The following is a 12,131-nucleotide window of genomic DNA, read 5'->3' as shown; positions in this document are numbered from 1 at the left end:
CCCCAGTGTAAGCTCACGCCCCCCCAAGAACCTTCCCCAGTGTAAGCTCACGCCCCACCCCTCCAACTCCAGACTGTGTGAGAGAAGTAAATGCTGAGATCCAACGAATGAAGCTAGCCTGTAACAGGAGCTTCCTCAGACATCAGGGGTTTCTTCATGACCTTTCTTGTCCACTCAGTACTTGGTAGTCTAGTAAAACATGTGAACTAATTACCAGAATGTTTCTTAATTTTATAAAAGCGAATAGCGCCACAAAATATAATTGCATTTAAATGTAGCTAGTGGATATATTTGAATATTTATAATATAGTAATATAGGCTTACTGGCATGTTGACTAAGACAAGTCACAGTTCTAATGACTTTTCCATGTAAGTAGTATTTTTAGACTGTTAAAAACTTAAATGTACTGTGAAAATCTGACTCCTTGTGTGAGAGAGAGAGATGCCTGTGTATAGAGATCTCTGAAAGCACCATACAGAATAATGGAAAGCCAGAGACAAATAGCCTGAGTTGGAGTTGCTCAGAGTATTGAAAGAGAAAACAGCTTGACGTAATCCTTCCAGTTAACTTCCTTATCACTTCATTAAATCAGAGGCAAAGAGATAAAAGTCAGATTTTCATTTGATAGCGAGCCATATTCAGATGTTGACAGCAAAATTGAGTTTCTCATTTCTATAAGCAATGGCTGCTTTCATGTTCTTGTTTGATTTTCTGTCATTTATTTGTGCCCATATTTTAGGAACTACATGATAACTCTCAACTGTAAAGTGATTTATCTGAAAGTGTTCTCAAACTCAGGGACTTCTCACACTGATGCTCCTCTTTTGTTTGCCCCCCCCGCCCCCTCTGCCCTTCACCCCCCTTCTGCCCCCTCACCCCCTTCCGCCCCCTCATCCCCCTTCCATCCCCTCACTCCCCTTCCGCCCCCTCACTCCCCTTCTGCCCCCTCACTCCCCTTCTTCCCCCACCCCCATTGTTCTGATTTGCTGTCCAGAAAATGTTAGCTGAAGCTGCTCTAAGGAAGTAGGTGACAGAGTCTAACGGAAGAGAAAGACAGGCCTCTTCTCCATTCTTGAATTTCTGGCTCAAGCATAAAGAAATGTAGGACAATTGGGATTGGAAATATTTTTCTTAAATATGTAAACAAAAAGAATATGTGCTGTCAGCTAGTGTTTAGCTTGGCTTTGGAATCTGGTCTTACCTTATGAAGAAAGACTATTCTGTAAGTGTAGGGAGGTGCAAGCGTGAGGAATGAAGAAGCAGGTGTGTGGTGCTGTGGTGTGGTAGCTGCTAGCGCAGAAGAAGCAGGTGTATGGTGCTGTGGTGTGGTAGCTGCTAGCGCAGAAGAAGCAGGCACTTGGAGTTTTGTCTTCAGTTACATCGCGTCTTTATGGACATTCTTGTCAATTGTTTTTAAAGTCTCTTCCTACTTTCTCTTGTTACAGTTTTCAGGATTTTGATATCCAGGGGTCCAGAAGATGCACTTTGGACTGGCTGACAATAGAAACATACAAGAATATTGAAAGTTACAGAGCTTGTGGGTCCACAATTCCACCACCATATATCTCCTCCCAAGACCACGTTTGGATCCGGTTCCACTCAGATGACAGCGTGTCCAGGAAAGGCTTCAGGTTGGCGTATTTCTCAGGTGTGTTTTTAAAAAGAAGATGCTGCACCCTATTTTGTGGTATTACCCACTCAGTTACTTTGTAGTTGATTTTCTGAACAGTGTCCAGTTAGACATGAGCAGCTAAGGCAGCTGAGAGTGGAGATTAAAAGCTAGAGTCAGATGCCTTCACTGTGGAGATTCCAGTATGATGTTTTGTATAACCATCATAAAATTATTAATTTCATGAACTAAGGTCTGTTTTTTAAAACATCTTAAATATATTTGCCCATATCTCAAACATGACATCATAACATAGGTTTTGGTGTAAGAATTACTGTTTTCATTACTTCTTAAACAAAGGACTGAACCCACCCTAACAGCATAGTCTATAATCTCAGACTTTTAAATTTTTACTTTCCCTAAACCATTTCCAAACATGACCAAGTCATGCACATGTGGAAGTCTTTGATCATGGTTACAGGAACCGTAAGCAATTTAAAGTTAAGATGACAGTTTATCAAAAGCAGACCTAAGTTGTAAACACACCACAGTGAACACAGTAAGTTACTGCTGTGTTTGCAGACAGAGACAAGAACTATAGGAGAATATGAAAAATACTTGAAAAGCAGTTACTTGAGTGATTTTCTTCTTTTAACATCTCTCATGTTCTAATTTGTAAAGAGCTACATTCTTTAGACAGTGTCCTTTGACTCATGTGTCTTAAATCATTTCACTAAATGTTCTACAGTGAAATAGCTCTCTACCAAATAGAATTGACCTTTCTGTATTAGGTTAAAGTGCAAGGAACATTGTGGGACAGGAACAAACATTTAATAAATGGGATTGTTGATATGCAGTGCCCGTGCTAGCCTCCCACTAGAATTAAACATACTCTTAACATGGTTTCTAAAAGCCGTATCACTGGAGCTCAGTCATCACCATCATAAAGATGCGCACTGTCTTTTCAAGCATGGATGTACTTTACTCGTGTTCTTATTTCCCTGCCACATTCTCCAGGGAAGTCTGAGGAGCCAAACTGTGCCTGTGATCAGTTCCGTTGTGGTAATGGAAAGTGTATTCCAGAAGCCTGGAAGTGTAACAGCATGGACGAGTGTGGAGATAGTTCTGATGAGGAGGTCTGTGCCAACGACGCTCGCCCCCCAACAACGGCTGCTTTCCAACCCTGCGCCTACAACCAGTTCCAGTGTCTGTCTCGCTTTACCAAAGTTTACACATGTCTCCCTGAGTCCTTAAAGTGTGACGGGAACATTGACTGCCTGGACCTAGGAGACGAGATCGACTGTGACATGCCAACATGCGGACAGTGGTTAAAATACTTCTATGGCACCTTCAATTCTCCCAACTACCCCGATTTTTATCCTCCTGGAAGTAACTGCACCTGGCTGATAGACACTGGCGATCATCGGAAAGTCATCTTACGGTTTACTGACTTTAAACTCGATGGTACCGGATATGGTGATTATGTCAAAATATATGATGGACTGGAGGAGAATCCTCGCAAGCTTTTGCGTGTGCTAACTGCTTTTGATTCTCACGCTCCTCTGACAGTCGTTTCTTCCTCTGGACAGATAAGAGTGCATTTCTGTGCTGACAAAGTGAACGCCGCAAGAGGGTTCAATGCTACTTACCAAGTTGATGGCTTCTGTTTGCCGTGGGAGATACCCTGTGGGGGCAACTGGGGGTGTTACACAGAGCAGCAGCGCTGTGACGGGTACTGGCATTGCCCAAATGGAAGGGATGAAATCAATTGTACCATGTGCCAAAAGGAAGAATTTCCATGTTCTCGGAATGGTGTCTGCTACCCTCGTTCTGATCGCTGCAACTACCAAAACCATTGTCCAAATGGCTCTGATGAAAAAAACTGCTTCTTTTGCCAGCCAGGGAATTTCCACTGTAAGAACAACCGCTGTGTGTTTGAAAGCTGGGTGTGTGATTCCCAGGATGACTGTGGTGATGGCAGTGATGAGGAGAACTGCCCAGTCATTGTGCCCACCAGAGTCATAACTGCAGCCGTCATCGGGAGCCTCATCTGTGGCCTGCTGCTCGTCATTGCATTGGGGTGTACTTGCAAGCTTTATTCTCTGAGAATGTTTGAACGGAGGTCAGTATCAAGACAGACTATAGTTTACAATTTCTGCAATAAACGTTGTGGCCCAGGGACTGGGTATGGGGGCAGCTTAGTTGGTGAAGTACTTGCTACACAAGCATGAATACCCACACACACACAGTTAAACATGCTAGTGAATACGTTAACTCCAGTGCTAGTAGAGACATGAGGATCCCTGCAGTTTGCCGGCTAGCCAGTCTAACCTAATTGGAAATCTCCATGTCTCAGTAAAAGGTGGATGGTTACTGAAGATAGACACCCAAGGTCAAATGCACACAGGAAAACACACTCATGCACATATACACACACAAAAACAGGAAAGATATCAAAGTGTGCCCCAGATGTTTGCCAGTATTCCTTTTGATACTGGCTTAGAGATAAATAAATTTAGAATACATACAATTAGGATGAAAAGCCCAATGGTCAAAGATATACATAGTACAAAGTATTATTTAGCTTTACCAGGTGAGAGAAGCCAGTGTTATATTTACTAGCTTACTGCAAGCTGTTATTCTCAGTTACAGTTTTATCTTGTTTTCATAAATATTCAGTAATTCCACATATCTGAGAGTCCAATGGTTATAGCATTCTACAAGTGGGAAGGAAATGAACGAGCCAGTTTCACAAGCAGGCTCATGATGAGGAGAGACTTGGTGGGTGGGTAAGCGGAACACAGTGAGTAATCTCAAGTCTCCACGACAGTGGCATAGATGTCCTCATGATGGAGCACGTGACCATCCTTATTCCAGGAGTCCTTATGCCGTTTGAAATGTGTGAGTAGGCTGTAGAGAGGAGATCCTGGAGGGGTCTTCTCTGGGGAGTATGTAGAAGAATGCCCAGCATTGCTCCAAGAATACATATATAATTCATTTGGTTTGGAACCTTGGAAACAATGAGGGACTGATAGCACATGGTAGTGGAGCTTGGCCTGGCTATGCTCAGTGCAGGGAGAGCAACTTCCAGTGTGGTATAAAATAAATTGAGAGATGTTAATGGCAGGGGCATCTCCCTAGAGGGCATTGTAGGGACAGCTGCCTTCAGTCCTAACAGTTACAAATGTTCAGTTAACAAAGACCATGCTGAACAGCTAGAGAACACAGATGGTACACAGATGCATGGGACCACAAGAGCCACTGTGCATCTTTTCTCTGAGTAAATATAAATGGCTAGGGAACTTAACCATTGGAGAGTTGGATCTCCGGTGGCATCACTTCAGTCCACCTGTGTTGGACTTGATGGACAAAGTGTCCGCTGAGACCTTTCACCAATTGTCTCCTGGAATGTAGGAGTTTGGGCTTTTAAAGCCTGTTACTTTATCGTGTACAGATAATTCCTTTGGCAGACATTTCTGTTTATTAAAACATAGTAATCTAGACTCATGCTGGCATGAAGCACCTCTGGACATACTGCTCACATCAGCCTTACATGCCCAGTGTAGAAGTGGTTCAGTGGAGGTAGCAAGTTGAGAGATTCTCGCTTTCTCGCCTCGCCACTGATGGCGGCACATTGCTGCTTGCCGTCTTCTAAACCTTGTCTTCTGATTACTCCAAGATCATTTGAGACCCAGTTGTCACGGGTGGAAGCAGAACTTCTACGAAGAGAGGCTCCTCCCTCATATGGACAGTTGATCGCTCAGGGCCTAATCCCTCCGGTAGAAGATTTTCCTGTCTGTTCACCTAATCAGGTATTATTATGTGAACTCTAATCTGTTTCATCGTCTTTTAAAATCTACAAGTAGTAAAGCAGGGATTCTTAACTTTTGGAATTTTCACAATCAAGTCCAAATATTAAATATATAGACAATTGAATTTATAAATTGTATTACATTTCACAGAATCTATAAAATTCTCATTTTTATGATTATAAGACTGGCATTCTGAGACATTTTCCTTCTGGGGATAAGTAAGCAGGTGCACTGAAATTTCAAACCTTTGGCCAGTTTTCTGATTGAACTGAATACTTAGAGATTTAAGAATGAATGGTAAAATTAATGTACTAACATGTTACTTATGGCAGATTAACCAGTTTAAGTAAAAGTAATTGAAGAGGAGTTACTATCTGCCCCTAGTTTAAGGGAGAGCTTGAAGCTGGATTTTAGTGTTTGAGAATTTGGTCTGTTTTCTTTGGTTGTAGCTCCTACTCAGTGCTTCTTCAGAGTTCTCAGGAGTTCTAAAACATCTCAAACTATAAAAATGTACCACAGCTTATTTTAGTCACAGGCATTTGTATGCATTTAAATTTTAAATATATTCACAAACATTTATAAAAATGACTCTCAGAATTAGAACTAAGAAAAATTGGTAGTTTTTTAGTGCCTTAACTCTTTAAAAATTGAACACCCTTTCACTTCTGGCACATGTCACCTTAGTTGAGGTTTTTTTTTTTTTTTTTTTTTTCAAATCCCCAGTGAGAATTTGTAGGTTTTGAACATTTTTTTCAAATGTTTTCAGAATTTATACTGGTCAAATTGTTAGGTATAAAAAATAGGAAAAAACTAGATTATAGTTTCTATCATTGGCACTGCCATCGTCAGTTTCTTTGAAGGTAGGTGGCAGACCATGGTTGTCTCCATTGGCTAACTTCAGCTCCTTCCCACTGTGCTCTGGGAAGCTAGCAGGAGCACAAATCATGTGACTGCTCACTGCTAGGACCATTTGCAAGCTGGCTTCTCCAGCTCCCTCTGGTTTTCTAGCTCACTAAAAGAATTTGAAGGGCTCACTTGGAGCTGTTTGCCCATGGCTGTACTCTATTACTATGAGAGGATATGAATTAAAAGCCACTGAGGGAAGAGGCTCATGGGGCAGAGTGCATATCTGATATGAGTTCTGCATGCAGCCCCATGCAGAACATTGCTGCTGACACCTGTGGGACAACATTCCATAGCTGTTCCCAACCAAGGATGCTCACCCAAGCCCCCATCCAGACTCTCACAGTTGTGATCAATTGTATCTGGCTAGTGTACGTATGTAGCCCTCCCTAAACTGCCCCCTTACCCTGAATCACCAGACCCCCACCCTAACATAGTGTTGTAGCTGCCTGCCAGTCTCCCAGTGGAGACGGCTTTTCTGTCAGCCATGACACTCCAAGTGTATGGAGATCCTGCTCCAAAAGCCAAAGTAATTTGAAGTCTATTCCATACTACTTCATTCTCTAGAGATAGAAAGTATCAAGAATTCCATTTAAACAACATTTTAAATAACATAAATTGTTGAACGTTGTTTAATGAGGCCAAATTCTCACATTTGTAATTTCTGGTAACATATTATCAACTTTCCATAAGTTTTTAAAAGAAAGTAATTTTGTAATTTGCTTCTAGTACAAATCAGAAATGCTTTCTGGTCGGTTATTACTGCTTCACAGATGAAACCATAGACAATTATCCACCAAACTCCTGTGACATTTCCCTACAGAATCTAATGTTACACTTGCAACTGTGAATGGGCTTTTAGCTAAGTGGAGTTTGTTGCTGCTTGTGACAGACGTAATGAAAGTGTGTTAGAGCTTGGGTTCACTTCACTGTAGTTTGAATGCTCAGTCCTCAGGAGTAGATCTGCAGAGATGTTCATTCTAGACTTCAACTACTATTTGTTTTTAATTTTGTACTTAGAGTCTTCTTAATTGGCGAAAGAAAAAAAAACTTTCACATTTGTACTGGAAGTCCATGTGTACTGACAGCCAGATCTCTTACTGGTGATGTGTATTTTACTACAGCTGGCTAGAAGATGCTCCTGCAGCGATAGCCCTAAGGGTTTGCTGAATTGTTTTCAGACCGTACAGGCATGACTGTATGCACATGACACACTTGTGAAGAGCATCGGCTAGTGTTCTTGCCTGTTCACTTCCCATTTGCTTCTGTGAGAAGCTGGGCCTTGGCAGGGAAACTATTCTATTTGAAGGAATGCATCACCAACCTTTGTTTGCTTAGTTTTAAGTGCTCAGTGTGAGATTCATTAAAGCTAGGTTTGCCCTAAGTCTACAACCACTAGGTGGCGCTTGAAGACTATTTAAAACTCAGCTAACACTTTCATCTAGACAAAATGATTTATCTTTTAATTAACCTGTTCATCATTGGGTTTGGAAGAGGCTGCATGCTATGGTGCCATCCAGTGGAGGTCAGAGGATAACTTGCAAAGAGTCTGTTCTCTCTGTCCTCCTTGTGGGCTCCAGGTAATCAAGCTCAGGTGGTCAGGCTTGAAGGCAGGCGGCACCTGTGAGCCTCCGCCTGCTGAGCCATCTCCCTGGCCCCTAGGTTTCTTTTAGTTGAGTGAGATACTTTCATTGTGTGCTAATTAAGTTGTGAAGCATTCCATATTTTTAAAGTCTGTAAATTTTTAAATTATCAGTTTTTAAAGACTAATATGGCTTATATTTAATTCTAAACTGCAAAAAAAAAAAAAAAAAAGCTTATTTCTTAAAACTTGAGAAGGTATCCAAATGTCTGCTTTTGATTTCTAGTCTGTGTTAATGCTCAGGCCTTTCTCTGAAACAGTAAACGGAATCTCCATTATTCATCCACTCAGTTCTTAGAAACCAGCTCTGTAAATTGGAATTCCCACATTGGCAGGACAGTTCAGCCTTGTGACTCAAGTCTAACTGTATTTTTTTTTTTTTAAGAGGATAAAGGAGCATAATCCTAAACAAGTCACTTAGTGAAGTATGGTAGAAATTTGTCAGTGTACCTATTTTCCAGACTTGGTACAGTTGTAGGATTGGATTATTATCAAGGCTTATAATTGCTGTAATTGAAAAACTGTCACTATAAAGTTAAGATTTAAGTTACAGATTAGATTCTCTATGAGTGGACCTGTAGAGGTAAGAGAATTTAAATTTAACCCATCCCTGTCCCTAGTAACAGTGAATCAAAGAATGTTTTTCATCTTAATACCTCATTATTAACTGTCTTACTTTTCTTTCTTTCTTTTACAGGCTTCTGTTTTAGAAAACCTGAGGCTAGCTGTTCGGTCACAGCTGGGATTTACTTCAATCAGGCTTCCTATGACAGGCAGATCTAGCAACATTTGGAATCGTATTTTTAATTTTGCCAGATCACGTCATTCAGGGTCGTTGGCTTTGGTCTCAGGAGATGGAGATGAGGTTGTCCCTAGCCAGAGCAGCAACAGAGAAACTGAAAGGAGTCACCCTCACACAAGCTTGTTTTCTGTGGAGTCCGATGACACAGACACAGAGAATGAGCGAAGGGATACAGTGGGAGCGTCGGGCGGGGTTGCAGCGCCTTTGCCGCAGAAGGTCGCTCCCACAGCCGCGGTGGAGGCCACAGTGGGAACAGGTGGGAATTCCTCGGCCCAGAGCACCCGAGCTGGCCACGCAGACGGAAGGGAAGTGTCAAGTGTGGAAGCCCCGAGTGTGAGCCCAGCACGTCACCAGCTCACAAGTGCTTTAAGTCGAATGACTCAGGGCCTGCGCTGGGTACGCTTTACATTAGGTCGCTCGAGCTCCACAAACCAGCACCGGAGTCCTTTGAGACAGCTGGACACCGGGGTGAGTGGGCGAGAGGACGACGATGACGTCGAAATGCTAATTCCAGTTTCTGACGGAGCTTCGGACATTGATGCCAATGACTGCTCCAGACCTCTTCTCGATCTTGCCTCAGACCAAGTACAAGGGTTTAGACAGCCACACAATGCAGGAAACCCTGGAGTGAGAACGAGTAACCGGGACGGCCCCTGCGAGCGCTGTGGCATTGTGCACACCGCCCAGATACCAGACACTTGCTTAGAGGCGACAGTGAAAACGGAAACGAGTGATGACGAGGCTTTGCTGCTGTGTTAGGACAGAACCACCAGAGACTGTATGCAAGCTGGAGCAATATCCACTCATTGTTTTTTGTAACTTTACAATTAAACTAGTTTTAGTTTAAAATGAAAAGATGCAGGGTGATTTCTTATTATATGTTAGCCTGCATGGTTAAATTTAACAATGTGTAACTCTAGGAGCTAGAGTTTGCTGTTTTAGCAGCTAAAAATGCATTATGTATTCGTATTCTTCAGTCATGTTCTTCCATTTGCTTATACTTGGTTTTGTTTTTGTTTTTTTTAATCCTGGTACTTCAGTTTAATAGTAGAAATATGGCTGCTTTAGTTCATGTAACTGTCATTTTATCTATCTTATGTTAAAAGGTTGGTTTGTATGAAACAGTACCTTCTTTTCATTGACTCTTTGATGCTCTTTGCCATCATGTAATTTATTACACTAGATGCTGAGGTTGTTAATGTACAAAAAAGGAGACAGATGCTTAGAGTCACCTCTTTGTTTGCATAACATTGTCTACTAGTAGATTTCATCATATGGACCTGTCACAGGAAAAGAATCTCCTCTTTCATTCAACACAGTGATGTAAAAGTTATATAGCGTTAGAGAAAATTGCTGTCGGGAAACAAAACTCTTTTATAGATTTTCTAATGCTGACTTTACTACTCTGGTATGGTTCACACCAAACGGTGAAATCCCAACATGTTTCTGTTTTCATCTCAATTTAGAGACAGAAGTAAGCGGATGAAGATACTCTACTATGCATTACATTTTGAACTTTATAAAATACGTACAGAAATTGTACATGCTCAGCTCCACGGGCTAATGTCTTTCTCTAACACGAGGGTTTGCCTGAGTTGGACCCTAGGGATTTGCACTACAGTCCTGTCAAGGTCTCAGATGAGTTTAGCGCACAGGCACTGTCACAGCAGGTACTGTCATTGCTACCACAGTGACTCTATATTTCCATAGCTTTGGGGGTGGGGGACCATTTTTATTACAACTTGAAATTGCTTTGCTGGTTGGTTTCATATTTATTTGTTGTATTTAAAAACTGCATTATTGTAAGAGTGATTTTTTTCCAGGGTGTTTTATTCTTTGGGGAGGGGTCAGTGCTTTAATCTTGAAGAAAAGCAAATTAAATTGCTCAGATTGTCCCCCTCTTTAAGTAGAGTGAATTACAAACCCCATTTATTTTCTTTAATTGTTAATTCTTGTTTATTTATTCCTTAGCTGTCTGTTTTAGCAGCTTAATGATTGGGTATGAAAACGTGTTTGTGTGTGATTATTGCTATTTATTACATTTTGAATACTTTGCTGAATGTCCTTTTAAAGCATGTTTGAGGTCTTGTGTATCTGTCCTGTTATGCTGTCAGGAAGACCTGACTAAAATGTTTTAATATGTATCAAAAATTAAAATAATTTTTTTTATTGCCTTGAGGTACTTTTTAAATCAAAGTTGTTCTTTATTTTTGTTGAACTTCAGTTCATATACAGAGTCAGGCCAAATGTAACACAGCAGAAGCTGTGGAAGACAGGAGTCATCATGGCTACTGTAGTGAGTCGTGGCTCACACCAGTACTCCAGTCAGATGCCCCAAGGGTGCAAGCATCCTTTCCCCTTTTAGAAGGCTGCCTCAGAATTGATAAATCTTGTCCAGTCTGGTGATAAAAGAATTCAAATATCAGATTAGCCTTTTTGGTCCTAATAGTGCTTCTAGGAGCTCTAATTTTGGATTTGTTTTCCTGTAGTTTTTTGTGCTTCGGGCTTTATTTGAAGGTGCTTGCTTATTTGTTTTGTGTTGGTTCTGGAGCTCAAGCCTCATCCATGCTGCTGGCAAATGTTTTAATTAGTTTTTAATTGACTTACCTTCCAGCTTCAGTGACACCCATCATTTATTTAAAGAGATACATACCAGTACTGGTCTCTTGTACATTTCTCCAGAAATATTATCTGCTATACATTCAGTACCTATCTGTTTGTTTTAGTTTCTTTAAAAGAAAAAAAGTTTTTAAAGTTTGAGAATTTCCTTGGTTCAGTTATCTTTGCTTATTTTCAATTGTTTCTTTTTAACTTTTTTCCTAGACAACTTTAATTTATAATTAACTCAAATTGAAGTTCATTGTGTTAAATTGTTTAGTTAAATCAGTGCCATCTCGGCCATTTATTTAAGTCTTTGGGTTAAGTCATTCTGATGTACTTTGTTTTACTTTACAGTAACATTGTTAGGAATTCTTAACAAATGTTGTCATTTTGTTGCCATTATCAATGATAGTCTTTCCATCTCTATTTTTAACCTAGATATATACAAATAACCACTGATCTGTTAGGACAATCTTGTACCAGCCACTGGTCTTCATTTACTCACAGTTCACATTAGTAATTCAGTTAGGAGAGAGAGGTGGGGGTGGGGGGGAAGGGAGAACACAGGGTGGGGGGTGGATTGAGTGCCTGTATTTCAGCTACAGAATCATTTTAATCATTTCATCTAAGCAATTTTTATCCCAGTTTACACAGCTCTGTGCTTTAACTGAATGGTCTAATACCTCTAAAATAACATTAAATGCCAGGTGTATCCTGAACTTGGTTTAGAAAAAGTGCCCAGTTGAGCCTGATTTTAAACC

General features: G+C 40.9%; 1 protein-coding gene across 3 annotated transcripts in view; it reads left to right on the top strand.

Moving 5' to 3' along the window:
• Lrp12 (LDL receptor related protein 12) overlaps positions 1 to 10,948 on the top strand; it is a 72,390-nt gene extending 61,442 nt beyond the window's left edge. For 2 of the 3 annotated variants that reach the window (XM_031359698.1, XM_031359700.1), the window contains 4 exons: positions 1,447 to 1,649; positions 2,628 to 3,732; positions 5,290 to 5,422; positions 8,665 to 10,947. In XM_031359698.1, coding sequence (XP_031215558.1) covers positions 1,447 to 1,649; positions 2,628 to 3,732; positions 5,290 to 5,422; positions 8,665 to 9,528 — 2,305 coding nt within the window. In that variant the 3' untranslated portion in view covers positions 9,529 to 10,947. Of the gene's footprint in view, positions 1 to 1,446; positions 1,650 to 2,627; positions 3,733 to 5,289; positions 5,423 to 8,664 lie in introns of all 3 variants that reach the window. The other variant, XM_031359699.1, reaches the window with a different exon arrangement.
• Positions 10,949 to 12,131: the final 1,183 nt, after the last annotated feature.

This window comes from Mastomys coucha, unplaced genomic scaffold, assembly GCF_008632895.1.
Source record: "Mastomys coucha isolate ucsf_1 unplaced genomic scaffold, UCSF_Mcou_1 pScaffold7, whole genome shotgun sequence".
Classification (NCBI taxonomy): Eukaryota; Metazoa; Chordata; class Mammalia; order Rodentia; family Muridae; genus Mastomys; species Mastomys coucha.
This window is presented reverse-complemented; position numbering and strand designations above follow the sequence as displayed.